Consider the following 21,917-nt stretch of genomic DNA (forward strand, 5'->3'; position numbering starts at 1 on the left):
GTTGCTACACCATATTAAGGTCTGGGGAGCCCTTAAATATCTCTGCAGTTGTGAGGAAAGTGCAGCCACCTTTTTATATACTTATCAGCTTTTTAAAAAACATGATACCCCGTCTATCATTTTTCTTTTCTTTAGGCTCCTGGTATGACATGAAAAGTTATCTCTTCAACAGAGCAATTCTTTTAATCCAAATAGAGTTGAAATAAAATTACTCCAGACCTTATTATTCAGACCTGTGCCTTCTCTCCATACCACCGGCTTTTGCCTTCTTTGCTCATTGCTCTGAGGGAGGGTAGGCACAGGAGATGACCACACCTCACACTAGCCCCTGTGGTTGCTGGTGTGCAGGTCTAAATAATATTCGGTGCCTAAGAGGTGCTCTTGGCATATAGAAGGAAAATGTTAGAATTTCTCGTTATGATTAACTTTCATCTCAGGCTTTGGATGTTTTTTGTGCATACTTAGGGATGGGGTCCTATGCTGAAACATCTTTTCCTAAGGGGTATGTGTGATCAAAATTATTTGACCGTGTCTCAGGGCAGGGTAATAGGACGGGGAAGGGATTTAGGCAAAAGGTCGAAAAAGCGGATACCAACAAATTCTAGGACTTCTTTGTGGATTTCAATGTTGTCATGTTACCAACTCAGGAATAACGACAATAAATAATAGTTTTGTCTCCTATCATGTACTGTTGGGTTCAGACCGTGGTGGGTGAATCAGACAGATGAAGGGAAAAAGAAGCAGACACAGCAGCTTTATGTTGAGTTGTCTCTTTGCTTGTGCCTCTCCCACTGGGTGGGTTGCCACTGAGTGAACAGCCAAAGTGGAGCTACCTGGGGTGGCAGAGAAGGTACCGAGATGGTCCTGCAGCTGATGGGTCCATTTCTGCACTGCTGGTTGCCCTTTGAAAGTCCTGCATTTCAGAGCTGTCTGCAATGGTGAGATCTGGGTAAATAGGACCCCTTTAAATGATTGGGCAGAAGGCCACATGCCTTGAAGGGAAAAGACCACAGGGCACAGAATGTGACTGTATGCCTGTCCCCCAAGCTGCCTTTCTGTCGCTAGGCTATAGTTACATTTGTTTCTCTCTCTCACTCTCGAATGCTTCTGAGAAGTTTCAAAGGAAGGTAAGCAGTACCTATCTCATTTACACGCTTCTCTGGTAGAACAGCTCGGGTTTCTGCTCATCCTGGGCAGGGGACTTTTCTAAGAACAGATTTGGCCCTACACACCCTCTCCCAAGGATGTTGCATGGCTGTGGTCACCAGTCTCCCCCTCGCCCATAGGCTGGCCACTCGCTTCTAGAATGAATTCTTGGGGAGCTTTGCAGTGGGTCTTTCTTTGTAGTCTGTCTTTCAGAATTCTTGTCCTGCTTTGCTCTAGAGGGGGCCACAAGCGGCCCGTGCCGACATTTTTCCTTGTCCTTCCCCACAGGCAGCACAAGGGGGTGGCCACAGGACCCTGCTATATGGCCACGCGATTCTCCTGCGGCACTCCTTCAGCGGAATGGTAAGTACATCTGGATGTCCGCTTTCACCATTCGAGGAGGAGGAAAAAGATGAAGAGGGGAGGAAGTATAGGAAACCAACAAGTATCTAGATTATGTTAACACACAAGTAATTTGGAATGTAAATAATTAGAGCACACTATTGCTTTGCATTTTCTTCATATAACTTACTCATTTTGCAATTAGGTATTTGCCTAATGTCTAACCACTCTCCTCCCCACTCTGGGAAGAAAAAGGACCTTGTCTTTTCTCTTTTTAATTTAACTAAACCTAACCCTATCAAGGACAGTGCCTCATACTAGATGCTCAATAAATATTTGTTCAACTGATGAAGAAATAAACCATGAAATAATTTGTTAAGCATGTAAGGGTAACCAACAGAGAAGAAAAATCAAATGAGATTTTTATGAAATTTCTACTCTTCTGCTAGCTAACGGAAATGGGATGGTATCCATTGCCTTCAGTCCTGGAATAATTGGAAGGTATTATGTTAATCCAGAGGCTGTAGGAAGATAAGGAGCAAAGCCATCACAGAAAGCTCATTGAGCTGTAACTAATTAGGGGTCTGGGACCGGAACTAACCAAAATGGTGCTAACTCAGTGTAACATGAGAAAAAGTGTTCAAGTTTTAAGTAAATATAATTAGAAAAATCTGGATACTGTAGAACTTTTGCAGGGCACGTTAAGGAGACTATGGTGATCTCAGTCGAATGTAACATGTGCCAGCTCTAATCCTGTTTGCTTCCATCCCTGTATTGCTCATCGTCACTTGTATCAGTGTAAGGGAGGCTCGTCTTCTTTCTCTGGCCCAAGTGGAAAATGTTACATTAATTCAAGACTTCGTTTTCACACATTTACACCTGCAGTATGCTCACAGTTCATCTCAAAGCTTGAACTGTCAGATTGGCAGCAGGAGCTGCAGCTGGCTCTTAAATAATTTATTTATGGCGGCTTTTTTTTTTTTTCCTTCCTGAGGACCGGTAAGAAGTTGACCTTTTCAACCTGAACATTCTTCTGTTGTAGTCTTTCATGGCAGAGGACAGAGAACAAAAGTGACCAAATGGAAGGTTATAGGAGCAGGAGATGGGGACATTTAGAGGGTGGGGAAACTTTGTATCCTGATGATGTCTAGAAATGAGATGGGATCATGTATCTTTCAGAACCTGGTGCTTATCCATAGGGTAAATAAAACCTTAATACCTCTCTTTTCCTACCTGAACAGACTAAACAAAACCTCAAACAGCACGCCTCTCATGGCTTTGACAATTTGGGCTAAAAGCATGGTAGAGATGTGAAGGATTATGTGATTTATTATTATATTTACTGTCCCCCAGGCCCAGAAAAATTTGGATTCACAGTTAACATAAACTCTCTACTAGCTAGTTCTTTTTAGGAGTAGCTCTGAGAATGAAGCCTGTGACAGAGGATTTTGGACAATGCAATGATTCTCCATTTATCTGTTGCAGAGAAGTAGAAGTAGAACTCAGAAACCACATTTCAAGTGCATATCTGCCAACCAGTTTGATTCTAAGATCAGCCACTGTGCCTGCCAGTAAAGGGGCAAGGAACAGGCCATGGCTTTTTTCCATTATTAAGTTATTTTAAATATCAATGTTAAGTTTTACATGCACATGCATTTTTATAATCGGTGGCAGGGGTTCGGGGGGGGGGGGGGGATCCCATACAGATTGAGAAGTTCTGAAGCTCATAGAAAGTTTGAAAACCAAAATAAATAGAATTAGGAGAATCATCATGGTCCATCTCACTGTCCAAAGAGAACTTCAGATATCATTTTGGTGTAATTCCTTTTAGCCTAGTTGCCAGACATTTAAGTTTTGTGTACCTGTTACTTGTGCTGTTTTGCATATGTTCCATGCTATTACACACTCTGGATAAATACTCTTAATGGTAACATATTTCATAAAATGAAGGACCAAAGTTTATTAACTTTTCCGTTATTGTTGGTTGTAGACGTTCCATTTATATTGTCTCCAATTTAAAAGTTTCTCAGTATCTTTGAACTAAAGCATATTAAATATGTTTGAAATATTAATTTCAAACTTATATCTGTTGCATATAGTCCTAGAAGTTAAATCACTGGGTCACCAGAGAAGAACATCTTTGAGATTTTAAATATACTATTAAAAGTATATCTCAAATGTGTTATACCATTGAATACAGTAAATGAGCCCTTTATACAGTAGTTCAGTATTGAAATTGACAACTGGAAGCCAACTAGTGGTGAGATGCCAAGACCTGATAGAAGAGTATGACTTCACTAGCATCTGCTCTTGTTTCACAGTATCTAACATGTTTGACCACATCAAGATCCCAGACAGATAAACTTGCCTTTGATGTAGGTCTACGGGAACATGCCACAGGTAAGTCAACGTTCCCAGATCTCCTGTTCACTTGGGTCTTGGGCTAAGGGCTTTTGAGAAGGATTCTGAATAATAAGTTCTTCATTGGGGATTCCAAACCAAGCAACCAGTGGGGTCAAGAAATAGGTCTGATAAAATTTAGGGGAATAAGAAAGAAACAACGTGTGATGGAGACATAGTAACTAAGAATGAAGGACAACATAATGCTTTCGCCACAGTCACATACTTTGGGAAACATTGGCTTGTGTTTTGTTGTGTTTTGAGGTCAGTCAAAAATGCTGACAGTCAGGAGGTGGATGCTAAGAAAGGTGGTGACCATGATGCAGATTCTCCCTGGAAACCAGAAATGAAGAAGAGAGGACCAACATAACTATACATACTTAATAGTTACGGTGTCACAGAAAGGTCTGACTTGCTGTGGGTTATTCCATAGACCAGTGGAGCAGTGGGATAGAAGTTGAAAGGAAACACATTTCACCTCAATGAAAAAAACTACTTTGCCATATCTGCAATTATCCAGCAACATAGCAGCTGGCCCTGGGATGTAGGGTGCTCGGTGTGGCTGGAGATATTCATAGGTAATATGACCATCCTTCAAGGACAATGTATATGGAATATCTGCTCCACTTACAGGTTGGGCTATGTATCAATCAGGATTCTTGGTTGCAAATGGCAGAAATTACTTCAGGTTAGCTCAAACTGAATGAGAATTTGCTGGAAGAAGGTTGGGTAGAACCTGCTCTAAAGCAGAAACCCCAGGCCTGGAAAAAGGATAGGAACAAAGGCCAGAGAAGAGAAAACATCCTAGGTCACACTGCAGGAAGAGTCTAATTTGAATACAATCTTTCATACCATGACAGGAAGTTCCATTGTTGGGTAGCCAAAGGACAAAATTACATGTTGTTCCAAAATTGTGTCAGTTCATAAGGGAATGATCCAGATTGTCTGATTTTACAGATCTAGGGGGAAAAAAATGAAGTTTTAACGATGTGTGCCTGCCATCTCTGCATTGTGCTCAGGGATATCTGAGAATTCCTGAGGAGAAGCCCTGCCTCTCCACTTCTTCTCATTTTTGTACAAAGCACAAGAGTGGGCTCCATGATGCTTTTTCTCTTAAAATGAGATTATACTTGCATTTGATTTGAGGTTGCTTTGTTTTCAGCTAAAGTGTTATTCTTAAAATATAATTTCCTCTAAGGTATTGTCCACCTTTGCTGATAATTACAAAATCAGTGAAATCCCACACTCACTGATTGTAAATTGGCCACTATATATAAACCAGCTATCAGTCTTAGAGCATGTAATGGGAAAAGTCCTATACGTTCATTCTGCTGACAGTGGTAGAATAACTTTAGGCTTTTTGAGAGAATCGTTTGCTTTATTTTCTGTGACCCAATCGCTCATTCATTTCAAACTGTTCTATAGAACTGAAACTTTCCCCTCATGGGATTCAATCATATTGGCTGTTCTATCAGTGTCCTCTTATAGAAACATCCACCGTCATCTAGGAGATGTCCTTGGCCTCTCTCCTAGATTCCATGTTTCCTGGATCTCATGTTTTTCTCCCTCATTGGTTTACCACATCACTTTGGTGGAGCCCATTATCCAGTAGCTTTTACAGAAAAGATCCATGGGAGGTAAATCATCAACTAAGAAGTTTAAATCATGCTTCACAAGTAATTCATAGTATTCTACATTGGAAATAAATTTTTCCTCTGCATCTTGAAGGCTTTCTTCATTTTCTTCTAGCTTAAGGCCTGGCTACTGAGATACCTACATTCAGATTCTCAATCCTTTGTGTATGACCTGTTTATATTTTCTGAGCGCTACTTAAATCTTCTCTTTTGCCCTTCTGTCTAAAATTCCACAGTGATGTGTTTGGGCATGGATCCTTTTTGTTCCAAGTCTCACAAGAATGGACCCTTTTGTGAGTCTCTCTTCACTGTGGTAGGGACTCTGTGGGCTTTTTCAGTCTGAATGCTTGCCTTCCAGCTTTGGGGAATGTTTAATACTATTTCTTCATTAATTCCTCACTTTGTTTTCTCTGTTCCTGCTTTCTGAAAATCTGGTAGATTGGTTTTCTGATTATCTCTTTACTCCTATTTCTAATGTTTCTCTTCATTCTTTTTTTTAAAAATGTTCAAACATTTATTATTGAGAGAGACAGAGCATGCACAGGGGAGGGGTAGAGAGGGGGAGACACAGAATCTGAAGCAGGCTCCAGGCTCTGAGCAGTCAGCACAGAGCCCAACACGGGGCCCAAACTCGTGAACCACGAGATCATGACCTGAGCCAAAGTCGGATGCTTAACTGACTGAGCCACCCAGGTGCCCCTCTCTTTATTATTTTTGGGAGAGTTTTTCAACTTTATCCTAAAAGTCTCTTGTTTCTTTATCTCTCTTTCAAGATACAAGGGTTTTTCTCCAAAGGGATCATTCCTGGACACTTTCATTGCCATTTCATGAATGACACTTTTTCTTATCTGATATGATTAATTATATGAATTTTTAAAAGTTTTCTTTGACTCTCCATAATCTTTGTTTTCTCCAAGTCCCTTTGCCCAGTGTTTATTTTGTTCTTCTCATTCATGTTAGTGACTTGGCTCAGATGTCAGGTGATCCTTGGTGTCCTTTCATGTTTAGGTCAAGGCAGTAAAGCTGACCGGAAGCCCTGAATGTGTGGCTGTGGCTTGCCATCTGTTAAGCCTTACTTTTGGGTAATCTGTCAAGGATTACGCATTTCACTGGAGATGCCCAGACAATAGTATTTTTTATCTTGGGTGGTTGGGCTTCCCTAAAGAGGAATCCTTGGATTTGAGGTGAGGAGAAGACTTAGGATCACAGCTGGTGTATGAGGAATAGAGGCCCAGGGAAAGGAGCTGGGGCTTTACTAATCAGGGCATAAAATGTTAACAATTCTCTATTTTTAGCAATAGTTTTTACTTTCTTGTTTGACAGTGCTTGATATTACAAAACCATAACTTTGATGGTTGGTCATTCCATGGATTTAACTCTTAATCTTCTGTAGGGTAGAGAAGGAGGGGTCATCTGGCTGTGCTGGGTATAGAGAAGGATGCCAGGTGATAAAAGTTCCTTTATAGCTTTTAGCCAATTCTCCTGCTTTCAAGCCCATCTTCTGTTGCTACCTTCGCAAGTAACTTATCTCCCATTCCAGAGACTTCCTGAGAAATTCAAAGTAGGGATGACCTTATTTCTTGAGATCAACTTCTCCCTTTTCTTACTTAAGGACTTGGGTGTTAGCTTGTCTATGCTGAAAGCATCTGTCTGCTTTCCTTTTGCCAAATTGTCCATTTTCCTTCTTTGCTATGAACTTCTCACCTGTTGTCTGAGTCTTTGTAGATTCAGGCCTTTTGAAAATCTCTGATGTTTTAAGTAGAATTACTCACGTTTCAGTAGAATTTCAGGGAGAGTATGGCAAAAAATAAAAGTGTGTAAGTAGCCAGTAGACCCATGAAGTCAGTTCTTAAAGATTTGTAAGTACCTATGATGAAAACATTTTTCTATATGTATTAAAAATACTCAAAAGCTTCTGTAGTTTCTGGATTCCAATACTCTCTCCCAAACTCTGTTTTCCTGTCACTGGAAAAAATGAAAATGATAAGACAGTCGAGCAGGTATGGGGCTAAATAGAAATTGAGGTCTGGAGTTTGCACATGTGTGCTTGAGGGATTGTTCTCAGGAGAAAGGAGAATGAGGGACTGACTTAGGGACACTGGTTTCCATGAAGCAATGACTAACTCAAGGAGCATTTATGTAGGAGAAGCCTGTTGGTGGACCATACATCCTGCTTCCAAACAGAGATCCGAGGGAGAGAAAGTTCGAATCGGTGATGACCTCATCCTCGTCAGCGTGTCCTCTGAAAGATACCTTGTAAGTACTTCCTACCAGGCATCTTTTCATTTCTAGAATATTTTCCTTTAGGAAGTAATGGCCAAGGCGAACTGAGCCACAATAGGATGGGTAGGTTAAACTTGTACGTGGTGTACTGGAGAGGTGGTTGGATTCTCTCCCTTGTCACATTCTCATGGGGCCTGGAATTTAACTGTTAGTTATCCTTTCAGAGTAAGATACTGGGCCCATCGAACTCTGCCAAAATGCCCTGAGCACTTTCTGAGAAAACCAACGTGAGCTACTATTACTCTGAATTTCTCACGTGGTTTAGTTCTTGTCCAGTGAACCAGCCAAAAAGAATAGGATCTAGGAAAATAAGCTTATGTTGGAGGAATGGAGAATTTAAAATGCTTTCGGCAAATGGGATGTCACAGTGGTTGAAAGATGAAGGTGAGATTTTGCACCTGGGGATGAGTGTTAGGCTCCCTCGGGTGTCTGAATATCAGAGAAGTGTCTAGAGATAAGTTTTTAAGCTTCTCAGCACCCGTCTTGCCAGCAGATTTTACTTTGCCTAGAACAAATGCTGGAGTAATTGTTCCCATTTGTGAATTCTCTTCTCCCAGCAAGAACAGACATTGTATGACTTCCTTTTGAATCGGGGATCCAGCTGAGGGGATGAAGTCAACACTTGTCTGCCTCCCCTGTGGCAGAAAACTTCCTCTTCCCTGAAGGAAGTGTCCCCCTTTGAAGCATGCTTCTGGATTGGGTGTAGCAGTCTCCCACAGGCTATGCAGAAAGAGCCTGATGACAGTGAGATTCTTTAACTCAATCCTTGCGGTTTTAGGTGAGCTGCTTCTGCCAGGACCAGGCCGGTTATTTAAAGGATGTCTCATTTCTGTTTCTGCTGCAGCATCTCTCCGTATCAAATGGGAACATACAAGTGGATGCCTCTTTTATGCAAACACTCTGGAATGTACATCCCACGTGCTCAGGAAGTAGCATCGAAGAAGGTGTGCTTTTTTTAATATGCATTCAGCCCTCAGCTTCCAGTCTGTCTTGAGCTGTATATATTGACATTTTCTGCTGCTTCCCAGCTCCTACCTAATGCCTTGCTACACAGCTAGCATTATTTTAGTCCACCTGAATGTCTTTCTCTGATGTGGGTGTGGGTTATTTTCTGTCCTGATTTCTGATTACATGGACATTCCTGACAACATCTTTTAATCCTTTAGAGCCCACCATTGTTTTAGTACTTATGCATGCAGGATTTGGATATGTACTTTTCCTCTCCTGCTGACTTCTCATTTTCATTTATGGTTACTAGTTATCAGTGTATAGGTCCCAGCCACTTCAGTCTTGGAAGAGATTATTTGCCAAGAAGGTGATACTGTTACTATCTCTCCAGACAGGTGGAAGAAGGACTTTCTCTATAATAAAAGTGTGTTTGGTCATTTGTTTCTACTTGTGTTTTTGCAGGGCCATTTCACAATAACAAAATGTTCTCAGTGTTTTATTCTTCCCTTGGAAGTAAGATCCTCAAAGTTTGTTCAACATATCCTATTTCTTGGAGCCGGCAAAGTCAATGCACCTTTCAAGTTACAGAATTAATATACTGGCCTTACCTTATCCATGGGTAGTATTGCAGCTGAGCAGAATAATCAAATGCCAGTGACCCTGTAGGTTATCATATTACATTTTGGCACCTTACAGCAAGATCAGAATTTTAAAGAGATACTCCTACCGTGGCTTTAATCCGATTTTTAATCTTGAGCCCAGTAGTTTCAAACTGGGAATGCCCTTCTATGATGACATGTTTGAAAATAGAGGGAAACCTAAGGGTGTCAAGGCAATGCTCCAGTTTTAGAAGGCATCGTGTTGTAGCCGAATAGTCAGGAAATGACAGATTTTTAACTCTGTCCGCAACTCGTGGAAGGCTTTAAAAAGGCAGACTATGCTTAGCCCTCTTCTTTTACAACGAAACTAACTCACCACCCTGAGTCTGTTGTTATTGCCTTTCTGTAAGAAATCAAGAAACTGGGGTTCAGTCTTCTTGAAGGAAGAGTCTTGACTGACTCTTCTCCATATTTTTTGTTTTCACTGGAGGAATAAAATTATTTCCCGGTCCCAACAGACAACTTGTGGAGATTAATTAAGGAGTGTTTGCAAATCACATAATAAAGGTCCTTATCGAAGTTTTGAGTGCCCTTGTAATTTAGCCCGGAAAGCTCATCACCTGAGTCATCTGGCCCTGCAGAAAATGCCCTCTCAGCATCCCCTGGTGAGAAGCCCACTTCAGCCCTGAGAGCATAAGTGATCCTCCTCATGACCCTTCTTTCCTGAATATTGCCCTCATAGATTTCAATTAGGAAGAGCCATAATGCACCAGCACTTGGCGATTTTCTGTGTGAATAGAATATTGATTGGAGGAGCCTGAGGACTGCAAAGGATAGATCCATATGGGGCGTGGCCTCACCATCATGAGATGACCGAGAGGTTAATCAAGAGCATGATCATGGAAGATTTTAATTTTTTGAAATAAATTGGCTGTTAAGATTTACCCTACAGTATATCATGAATCATTTTAATGCAAAAGAGGTTGTACAAGTAAAACTCTTAGTATAGTAAGGTAGAGGAAAATTGGGGAAGGATTTGTGAATATTCAAGGAAAGTTTAAGAAGAACTTGCCACGCCTGGTTAAAAAAAAGTGAACAATGGAATATCACACTGTCCCTGTACTAAATACGTTGATAAACAGCCCTTTCTCCTTTGGCATGTTTCTCTTTCTTACTGTTAATTCAACACCCAGAATACTTCGGTAGTCCCTAGATGACATAGCTGTGTGATTTTTTTTTTTGTAAGTCCTGATGCAGACATTGAACATATATTAAGTCCATATGTCTCCTGAGATCAGACTGGCCTAGAGAATTTTTTTTACCCAAAGTGATAACAAATTTACAAATTTTGCTTTCTTCGTACAAGTAAACCTCAGACTAGAGTCCTGCTCCTAGTATGTTTTTTGAATTAAGGCTCAGAATTTATTTGAACACTAATGGGTCATCATGCACTTGAAGCTCATTGTTTTCCATACATCTTGGAACTCTGTGGCTATTGAGATTCCTTATGCTGAAAGCTAAGTGCTTATCGGTAGTGGCTCACCCACTGTGGGATACTGGAATGTCATTTTGCCACCCCTTGGTGCTGTGGGATGGGCATCCAGATTTTATCTGTGTCTGTCAAATGCATTCGAAAGCCAGCTTCCCCTAAGACAGCTCTTTTTTTATATGTATGTTTTTTTTAATATATGAAATTTATTGTCAAATTGGTTTCCATACAACACCCAGTGCTCATCCCAAACGATGCCCTCTTCAATACCCATCACCTACCCTCCTCTCCCTCCCCCCCCCCCCCCCATCAACCCTCAGTTTGTTCTCAGTTTTTAAGAGTCTCTTATGCTTTGGCTCTCTCCCACTCTAACCTTTTTTTTTTCCTTCCCCTCCCCCATGGGTTTCTGTTAAGTTTCTCAGGATCCACATAAGAGTGAAACCATATGGTATCTGTCTTTCTCTGTATGGCTTATTTCACTTAGCATCACACTCTCCAGTTCCATCCACGTTGCTACAAAGGGCCATATTTCATTCTTTCTCATTGCCACGTAGTACTCCATTGTGTATATAAACCACAATTTCTTTATCCATTCATCAGTTGATGGACATTTAGGCTCTTTCCACAATTTGGCTATTGTTGAGAGTGCTGCTATAAATATTTGGTACAAGTGCTCCTATGCATCAGTATTCCTGTATCGCTTGGGTAAATTCCTAGCAGTGCTACTGCTGGGTCATAGGGTAGGTCTATTTTTAATTTTCTGAGGAACCTCCACACTGTTTTCCAAAGCGGCTGCACCAGTTTGCATTTCCACCAACAGTGCAAGAGGGTTCCCGTTTCTCCACATCCTCTCCAGCATCTATAGTCTCCTGATTTCTTCATTTTGGCCACTCTGACTGGTGTGAGGTGCTATCTGAGTGTGGTTTTGATTTGTATTTCATTGATGAGGAGCAATGTTGAGCATCTTTTCATGTGCCTGTTGGCCATCTGGATGTCTTCTTTAGAGAAGACGACAGCTCTTAGTAACAGTTTGCTGATCTCCTTCCCAGCTTCCTCTTTATTCCCCATGGCTGCAATTTGATTGGGATTTTGCCACAAAACGGACACATCAAGATTGTAAGAGCTTATCCAGGAATTTTGTGTTGGATGTATTTTCATCCTAAGCAACTAGAAAATCCTTCCCTTCCTAATACTAGCAACATAATTTTCCTTGTAATGATGTGAATCGACACTTTTCACCCTACATTTTGATGTTGGACTTGCTCATCTCTGAAATTCTATTTAACTTTTGATGTTAGAATTGTTTTGACTTTCTTGGGGCGCCTGGGTGGCTCAGTTGGTTGAGCCTCCGACTCTCTTGATTTTGGCTTGGGTCATCATGCCAGGGTTGTGGGATCGAGCCCCACATGGGGTTCTGTGCTGTGTGTGGAGCCTATTTGGGAGTCTCTGTCTCTGTCTCTCTCTCTCTCTCTCTCTCTCTCTCTCTCTCTGTGTGTGTCTGTCTGTGTCTCTCTCTCTGTCTCTCTCTCTCTCAAATAAAACAAAGAATTTTGACTTTGTTGTCTTTCCTTCCTGAGGCCAGAATTCATGGAATCTGCCATTTTCCAAATGCTTCTTTCTTGGTGTTTTCTATAACTGACTCAATGCTGTGTGAATTTATCCTTTTTAAACCTGGTGTTCTTATTATTAAATTTCCCGTCAGCTCATAGTAGAATATAATTCTCTCACAGGTTACCTACTTGGTGGGCATGTAGTACGTCTCTTCCATGGTCATGATGAGTGTTTGACGATACCATCTACAGACCAGAATGACTCCCAGCACAGGTAAGCCGATAGCATCATCCTTTTCCTAGGTGTTTCAGTCTCGGGTGACTCAGACTAATCCACAGATGAATTCTGTAAACATTGGTCAGTGGACATCAACTGTACCCAGCCGTGGTATTGTAAAACAGGAATGGCAGTGCCCTGGAGCTCAAGCACAGGAGTACCTGGCCACACCTGTTGCTTCTTAGGCAAGCAGTTCTGTAATGCTTCCCAGTGCCTTCATTTTCTTTAAGTGCTTCTCTGAGGAGTTTCTGGTAGCATTCGTTGTAGATTGAAGCACCCACTAATCTTTCTAGTGAGTTTGTGCGCTTAACTCATTCACCAGGCGCTTCAAAGGCAGATCATCTCTCTTTTTCCCCTCTTAGGTGCTAAGTAATTGAGGTGGAGTTTGGTGATTTCATTTTGCTTATTACTAAATAGGATTGGAGAAACCAAATAACAGTATCCAACAGGAGCTAGATTTAGCAGGGATGGTGCCAAGGGACACATGTAGATGACACTTCTGAGGGTGATGCTTTCTGTGATCCTCTGCTTAACTCCTCAACAAATTCTTTTCAAAAATTCAAAACCAGGAGATAGACGATACTAATCCAGGTCTTAAATTCATTCTGCAGTGTCCCTTGGTAGCCTGTTGATCACCAAAGGAACAGAGTCCAAAAAGCTTGACCCCTGTAACTATAGAAACGTGGTAAATAATTAAAAAATAAAATTGGATCCAAATTAGGTGGAATTTGTGACAGCAGTGGGTGATCTCCCAGTGGTAATACATTCTATGTTTTTGTGAATTGCCTGTGGGAACCTTGTTAACTGCATTTCTTTTACTTCATTTGACACATGGGATCAAGTCCTCACAACTAAGAGATCCTCTAGCTCAGGCTCCTGCCAAAGGTCACTTACCGGCTGCTTTCAGGTGGCAGCTTAGAAGCCAGGCTGCTGACACTCCCACCAGTGCTTGTTCCTGATCCGATGAACTATAAAAGGACCTTCAGGAGCAGAGCAGTGTGCTCAAACATGTTAATGTGTGTCTTAGAAACCATGCATTGGCAGTATGTATCCCTATTGTGCTGAATCCCTTCCTACTTGCTCTGTCCTCTGAATAGCTCTCCATGGGAACCAGATGTGACCCAGAACACTGTCTAGGACGCATAAAGTACAGACCTGTGGCAAGTGGCTAATTAATTCACTGACTTCCTCCCTGGCATTGGTCCAGTTAACTAACAGTTATCTCTGAGATACGGTGTTAGGCTGACCTAATTTCCTTAGAATTAAGGATTCCCTACCCTAAATAATGTCATGTGATTCTATGCAATGGTGATTTTCTTTTTCTTGATTTTAAATGGTAAAATGATGCAATAGCTCAGGTACTATCTTTTAAATATTCTGCACTAAAGGGAAGATTTGCAGGTGGGTAAAGACCTGAAATTTTAGGAATTTTGCAGTCAGCTACCTCTAAGGTGGAATACATCTGAACTCGTTCTTTCGTCCTATTCCAGTTCTTCTTGAAAGGGCAGGAATTTGGAAAAAAAGAAATGATAACCTTGTGCCTGACCCTTGACCTGCCCTCCCCCCCACCCACCAACCCCCAACACACACACATTAAATTTGAACCAAATTAGTAGCAGCCTGGGCAGAAACTCTGCTTGGAGAAGCCCACCTTTTGGTGGCCATTCCTGGCGAGTACTTTAACAAGAGCCTGATGAAAAGGAAAGACTGTACAAATATTTGAAAGGAGGTGCTGGGAAGAGTGAAACAGATGGAGAGGAATTTCCCAAATGGCATCCTGAAGCAGGCATGCATGCCATCATTGAAATAAGACAAAGGTGACCTTCCCTTGGTTGAGGATTCTACAGGATCTAATATGTATTTGGGGGGGGGGGGATTTTACAGGTAAAATAGCCTTATCCCTTTCCTTCATAAGGAAGCATGAAGGGGTGAGTAAGCAGCTATTCATTATACTACAACCTGAGACTCTGTGTCAGCGGGTCTCAATCAAAAGAGGATGCAACCTCGTCATTGTCTTGTGGTGTCAGGAAAATCCTCAGAACTGGCCAGGATGGCCAGGAATACTGAAATCTGGGAGACAACAAAGGAATAGGGAATCAAGAATTCACTAAAAGACACCAGCAGCCATGAAGGCGTGCAGGTGATTCCAGAGTGAGGGTGCTGACTTTAGAGAGGAAATCATTTCTATTCCTTCTAAAGCCTGAAAGCACCAGGCCGGGTAGAGTAACAATCTAGCATTCTGAGATCTGGTCTTTGGCTGTGCCTCTGGCTTGTCAAGCACCCTGGGGTAAGTCACTTAACCTGTTAAAGCTGAGGCTAAGCTGTCAGCCAAGCTTTCAAAGTGCCTCAGCTCACCACCCACTCTACACTTCTCCTTGGGTAATTGTCTTATAGAACAAGAACAGGTTGTTTCAACCTCTGTAACCTTACAAGATTAAATGGAGCAGGCTGCCCTCAAGTTTCCCAGGTGGGAGGGACTAACCTTCCAGAATTCTTCAGATGTCAGAGGGAGAGAATTCTGTAACCCTGTGACCTGGGGTGAGCTGCTCCCACCCTCTTCACCCGAGAGACACTTCCAGTCCTGAGTGGGGAGACACATAAATGAAAACCTCAGCAAGTGTGGGTGAGTAGGAGGTCAGCGCAATGCCATTACCATTCTAGGCTTGGCACAGAGACACCTGGGCAGTTAGAGCTCTCAAGTCACACAGGATTTCTTTCTTAATATTTACTGTGTGTTTCCTGATTCCATATACATTTGGACAAGGTTTAGAATGTGTTCTATAATCCCACCACCCAGAGGCAACCACTATTAACATAACATTTCAGTGTTTCTGTGCCATGTAATGTGTTATTCTATATTTGACATAAATATCTGTATTTAAAAAAATTTTTTTAAGTTTATTTGAAGAGAGAGTACACAAGTGAGGGAGGAATGGAGAGAGAGGGAAAAAGAGAATTCCAAGCAGGCTCTGCACTGAAAGTGCAGAGCCCGAGGTGGGGTTCGAACTCACGAGTCATGAGATCATGACCTGAACCGAAATCAAGACTTGGATGCTTAACCGACTGAGCCACCCAGGCACCCGTATAACATCTGTATTTAAACAAAATTTGGATGGGGCCGCCTGGGTGGCTCAGTCGGTTAAGCGTACAACTTCAGCTTAGGTCATGATCTCACGGTTCGTGAGTTCAAGCCCCATGTTGGGCTCTGTGCTGACAGCTCAGAGCCTGGATCCTGCTTCAGATTCTCTGTCTCTGTCTCTGTCTCTGTCTCTCTCTCTCTCTTTCCCTCCCCCACTCATGCTCTATGTCTCTCTCAAAAATAAATAATTTTTTTTAATTTTGGGTAAATTTCATCTATGAATATTTTTGTGCATGTCCTTTACTTTAAAAAACACATTACCTTTTCACAACCTTTCTGTGACTAAAGTCCTGAATCAGGCTCATTTTATAGATAACAAAGCTCCGTACAGAGCTGTGAAGGGACTTGACAAGGTCACACACCTAAGAGAGTCAGATGGAGGTCTGCCCAACTCCCAAGCCACTATTTTCAACCAACTCATAATGATGTTACTTATTCAGATAAAAAATAATAATTGCCCATTTTCTCCTCATCTCTACTGATTACCTGTTGTCTCAAAATCTAGATCAAGATCCTCGGGGAGCTTGAGTGATTCAGTTGTAGTATAGAGAAACCTTCTGTGGTGGAGGTGGGATTTTAAATTAGTGCAGTTAAATGCAATTAAATGACCAGTCTTGATCTAAGGTCACAAGATTCTCAAAAAGAGCCTGGATTCAGTATACCAGGTAATCTGGGACCACTATTCATGAGACATACTCTTCAACAAGGATAGTTAACTTAAATGGATAGGTTGGTCCGTATTGTATGGCTTGAAAAATAGAGTTTACTGATCATCAGATAAATATCAAGCAAACCCAAATCAAGGGACATTTTGCAGAATACCTGACCACTACTCCTCAAAATTGTCAAAGTCATGGAAAATAAGGAGGGACTAAGAACAGGCCAGAGGAAACAAGGGAGACAGGACAGATAAATGCATTGTGGTATTCCTGGATTGGATCCTGGAATGGGAAAATAAATATTAATGGAAAAACTGCTGAAATCCAAGGCAAGCCTTGATTAGCTAGTGATGACATAGCAATGTTGGTTTGTTAGTTTTTACAAATGTAGCATATACATTTATGTGTAGTATAGATAACATTAGGAGACAGTGAAACTATACACCTCTTTCTACTGTCTTTGCAACTTTTGTAAACCTAAAATTGCTCCAAAATAAAAAACTTTATTTAAAAATACATCAAAAGATTATCTTTAATAGAGAAAAGGAGACAACGGCACAGTGATAAAATTATGGACACTATAGCAATTGAGCATAAAGCTTTGTTCTGGACTTCCTAGAATAATGGAAGTGAATTCATACTGTACTGTATATATGTTTTAAAAGTACAAATACATTTTTTAAGAGATGGAAAACTACATCAAAGAGCTTAACCTAAAAGAATTGGAGCATTTGGTATCTGTTCTGATGGTTATGTGAGTGATTAGGCTATTTTGACTGTGCAAATGGAGACGTTCCTTTTCATCATACCCCTGACGGTCCATGAGTGTCCATTATCTGCTGTGGTGAGCAGTTCCCTCCCCCATAGCACCTTTTTTCCCTCCTAAGAGGTTGAGACTGGGAAATTGTTCTTCTCTTTGACTCAGCTTTTAGTTTTGCTGACTCTACGAGGGCTTAGAAAAGCGGCAGGGTTTGAACAATCTCTGCCGGGAGCTGTCCCCTCCCCGGGTGCTGATCAGTGTCAAGCTCAGAGGAGCTAATCTCCAACTCTGCTCACAGGAGGATATTCTATGAAGCTGGGGGAGCTGGGACACGAGCCAGATCTCTGTGGAGAGTGGAACCCCTTCGGATAAGGTAATGGAGGGTTTGGGTGGTGCTCTTTTCGTGATTATTTTCTTTTCCTATACTCTCCATTTTCTTAAATACTTCATTTGTTCCACATCACCTGGCAAACTCTCAAAAGTTCCTTGGCCCAGAGCTAAGTTTTGAAATTTTCCTGAGTTTGTTTTCAAACAACAGTAACACACACACACACACACACACTCTGAAGCCAGAGGACTTCGCTGCCCTGAACCCAGCCCCCAGGTCTTACTGCCCTTGCAGTGACCGGGTTATAAAAGGTGAGCTTGGATATGTCTGCTGAAAGTCATCAAAGTATTTCTCCCATTTGCTTTCTTGAACAGATTCTCTGAAACCCAGCTAGTGTTTCTCTTCTCAGTAGTATGGTTGGCTCCAGTGGAACATTAGCTTTAAATGACAGAAATAGTGGTTGTGATGGCAGGAGGTAGAGAAGACTAAAGCATCACTGCAAATGTAGCAGTGAGGAAAACCGTATTTACCTGACTTGTCAGAAATAATTTTGTACCTGGGGTGGAAAAAACAGGAGGCTGAGACTTGAGCTGGGTGCCTGAGTAAAAACGTGTGGTCTCCAAACATCAAAGTACAAAGCAGCATCCAGTAATCTCTGGGCTGTTATTTTGCTGAGAGGGATTGCAAGTTAGGCTAGAGATGAACTGCTTGGGATAACAGAGGAGGGAAAGGTGTTTGGTTTTCCTTGTCAGCCTTTCCCACTGGCTCCCTGCTCAGTCTCTCCCTGAATATATGTTCATTGTGAAAGTCTCTCTTGTGAGGGTATATGCCTCCAAGGTAGTCTTCAAGCTAATCCGTAGAAATCAGAAGAAAATATTAGAACTTATGCACACAGATACATTTAAATTTTTTACTGAGAACAACTCTTTGGAAGTTTCTGGTTTAAAGAATACTGGTTCTTTTTTTTTTTTTTTTTTTTTTTTTTTTAATTTTTTTTTTCAACGTATTTTATTTATTTTTGGGACAGAGAGAGACAGAGCATGAACGGGGGAGGGGCAGAGAGAGGGAGACACAGAATCGGAAACAGGCTCCAGGCTCCGAGCCATCAGCCCAGAGCCTGACGCGGGGCTCGAACTCACGGACCGCGAGATCGTGACCTGGCTGAAGTCGGACGCTTAACCGACTGCGCCACCCAGGCGCCCCAAGAATACTGGTTCTAAGGATCACCCACTTGTTAGCTGGTTCAGGGCATTTGTATTCTCTCCCAGCCCTGTTAAAATGCTTGCAATAACATACTCACATTCTCAGGATATTAATTAAGCCTTGGTTCTTGCTTAATGGACTTCTTTAAAATATCAAAATAGGTATATATATATATAGTTTCAGTTAAGGTTGTTTATTTCCCCAGAGGTATAACCATGAGATTTTATTCTAACTTAAAAGATAATGAGCTCAGTTGTTCAGTAGATAAGTGCTCCCCAAATACTTACGGTGACTTTTGTTGAATGCCAACATTTTGATGTAGGTCCATCGAAAGGTTTCCACTCAAACACAAGGTCTCTCTTACCTTAATCATCTAACCTTGCTTTATTTTTTTCCACAAAATGTATCCCCTTCTAACACAAATACATACACATACACACACACACACACACACACACACACACACACACACACGCTTCTTTATTCTCTGCCTCTCCCTGGCAAGTGTAAACTGCACAAATATTTTTACTATTTCTCTTAAAGATGGGATTCTTTGTGGTAGTAGAATGTTTGAGTTGAGATAGCACATCAGAGATGACTTTGTTTTCCCAGAAATGAGCTTTCCTTATAAGGTATTCCTTTCACGTGTTTTTATATATCAAGAAACTTCAGAGGAGTGAAGGAAAAATTGGAAGCCTCAGACTTCCAGTTGCATTAAATTGTTGTCTTGTCCCAAGATCATCATCATTGTTGGTGTTCTTTTTTTTTTTCCTTTTTTTCCCTTATTTTTATTGAAGTATAATTACCATACAATGTTATATTAGCTTCAGATGTACAATATGATTCAACAATTTTATATGTTACTGGGTGCTCATTAAGGTAAGTGTATGCTTAATCCCCTTGATGTATTTTACCCATACCCACACCCACCTCCTCTCTAGGAACTACCAGTTTGTTCTGGATTTGAGAGTCTATTTTTGTCTCTTTGTTGTTGTTCATTTGTTTCTTCAATGTCACATATGAGTGAAATCATAAGGTATTTGTCTTTGGCTTATTTCACTTAGCGTTGCACCCTCTGGATCCATCCATGTTGTTGCATATGGCAAGACCTCATTTTATATAGCTAAATAATACTCCATCTTGTGTGTGTGTGTGTGTGTGTGTGTGTGTGTGTGTGTGTGTGTTATTAAAAAGGTATGGCGTGTGTATATATGTATGATTATAAGTACAGATACTTACTCATCTGTGGATGGATACTTGGATTGCTTTCATGTCTTGGCTGTTGTAAATACTGCAATAAACATAGGGGTGCATGTATCTTTTTGAATTAGTATTTTTGTGCTCTTTGTGTTCTAGTACTTTTGTGTTCTAAGTACCCAGTAGTGTGATTACTGGATCATTGGGTAGTTCTACTTTTAATTTTCTGAGGAAACTCCATACTGTTTTCCACAGTGGTTGTACCAGTTTGCATTCCCACCAACGGTGCACAAGGATGCCTCCTCATTGGTGTTAAGAGAGGCCACAAGAGAAGTACCATGCTGAGTTGTCAGCAGACCTGAAATCCTAAAGCAAGCCAGGAGACGAGTGCTTTGTCCCTTAAGGAAGAGGGTTTAGAAGTCTGCTAGCATGTGGAAGAAAGCACAGGAGAAATATTGAAATAGACATAGTTTTGTGTAAATGCAGTTTCTTGTCTGTTTCATCTGCCCAGTTGGAGTGGCAGTAACATCAGATGGGGCCAGGCTTTCCGCCTCCGGCATCTCACCACAGGCCACTACCTGGCCTTGACAGAGGACCAAGGCCTTATACTGCAGGACCGGGCAAAGTCAGACACCAAGTCCACAGCCTTCTCTTTCCGGGCTTCCAAGGTAAGGTGTGATGAAGTCGACTTTGACCTCATTTAAGAGTGAAAGCTCTGAAACTTCCAGAAAGCACTATGGCTGAAAAGAAAGTGGGCTGGAACAAAAAATTCAGCCTTCTGATAAACACTTTCTTCTTCCATCTTTTGAATTGAGTGTATAGGGGAAGGATCACAGGAATGGGCACTATTGCTCAGAGGCTAATGAAAAATGTTGTTTAATATATTCTAAGTTGTTTTTAATACTTGGAAACATATGCTTCAGTCCTATAAGGCAATAAGAGCATGGAAGCATAAGTTTTAATGCTATATTTGTTTAAAGCAAGGCGACAATCTCTTTCAGAAAGATGCAGAGAAGACATAATTCTGAACATGACCTCTTCTTGCAGTTATTTGTATTATACAAAGTCACCAGTACCTTCTTCATCTTTTTCCTAGGTTGTCTCTTCTCTCAGCTCTCACCCGTCCATCCCCAACCTCCATTAAAAGCAGACCCTCTGGTAGTTAGGTTAACTGCAACATGTAGCTTTGCCTTCTGATGTGTATATAGGCATCTGTTTTTTAAAGACTTCTTTCTATCCTTAACGTCTAGCTAGGTTTTAACTCTGCATAACTCAGAGCTGGATCTAGTTGGATGGTCAGAATTGCATGCTGAGCTAACTTCTGACAGAGAGTTGGATGCTCTGTCACTTTACGATTGTTCTGGAAAGATCACGCAAGCATCAGAAAGGCTGTGCACAGATGCATGCCTAGTTATCAGGGAGCCTACACCTCCTAATGAGACAGTTCGACATCTCTTTTGGGGTTTCATCTCTAGTTTTGTTCTTTGCTCTTTTCCAGAAATAGATCTTGATTTGTGTTCCCAACACGATTCCAGGAAGGGGTGGTTGATGATTCTGTTCATGTAGGACTCGGTGTGAAGCTGACAGATGAATTTTCCATGGGCAGCTCAACTTCTCAATGAATCAAAGGAAGACAGTCTTCCACCATTGCCCTTCTTTGAAGCAGGGGGCTCAGACTCATTTTTTCCTTCTTTTTTATGGTCCCAGAGTCTATATAGGCAGAGAATCTCTTTGGTATATAGGTTTTTCTCCCCAAATGGCCATGTATCAGAGTTAGGCTATTTCCACACCTTTATTTCAAACATTAAAATATATAAACTTCTTACCCTAAATTTTTCTCAGATATCACCTTCCATCTGCTTCTCCTTAAATGTTGTGTTGGCTCCTTGAACTTCATTCTGGTTTTCTGACCATATCTCCTTTATGTTACCTTTATTTAAGTTTTTTAGGGTTGCCAGCAAAA

General features: G+C 41.3%; 1 protein-coding gene across 1 annotated transcript in view; it reads left to right on the plus strand.

Annotated features, from left to right (window-relative positions):
* RYR3 (ryanodine receptor 3) overlaps nt 1-21,917 on the plus strand; it is a 524,410-nt gene that overhangs the window by 225,869 nt on the left and 276,624 nt on the right. The window contains exons 4-10 of the mRNA XM_081795893.1: nt 1,435-1,509; nt 3,810-3,888; nt 7,666-7,778; nt 8,650-8,749; nt 12,572-12,665; nt 17,525-17,599; nt 20,466-20,622. Of these exons, the coding sequence (XP_081652019.1) occupies nt 1,435-1,509; nt 3,810-3,888; nt 7,666-7,778; nt 8,650-8,749; nt 12,572-12,665; nt 17,525-17,599; nt 20,466-20,622 (693 nt within the window). The remainder of the gene's footprint in view (nt 1-1,434; nt 1,510-3,809; nt 3,889-7,665; nt 7,779-8,649; nt 8,750-12,571; nt 12,666-17,524; nt 17,600-20,465; nt 20,623-21,917) is intronic.

This window comes from Panthera onca, chromosome B3, assembly GCF_046562875.1.
Source record: "Panthera onca isolate mPanOnc1 chromosome B3, mPanOnc1 haplotype 2, whole genome shotgun sequence".
NCBI lineage: Eukaryota > Metazoa > Chordata > Mammalia > Carnivora > Felidae > Panthera > Panthera onca.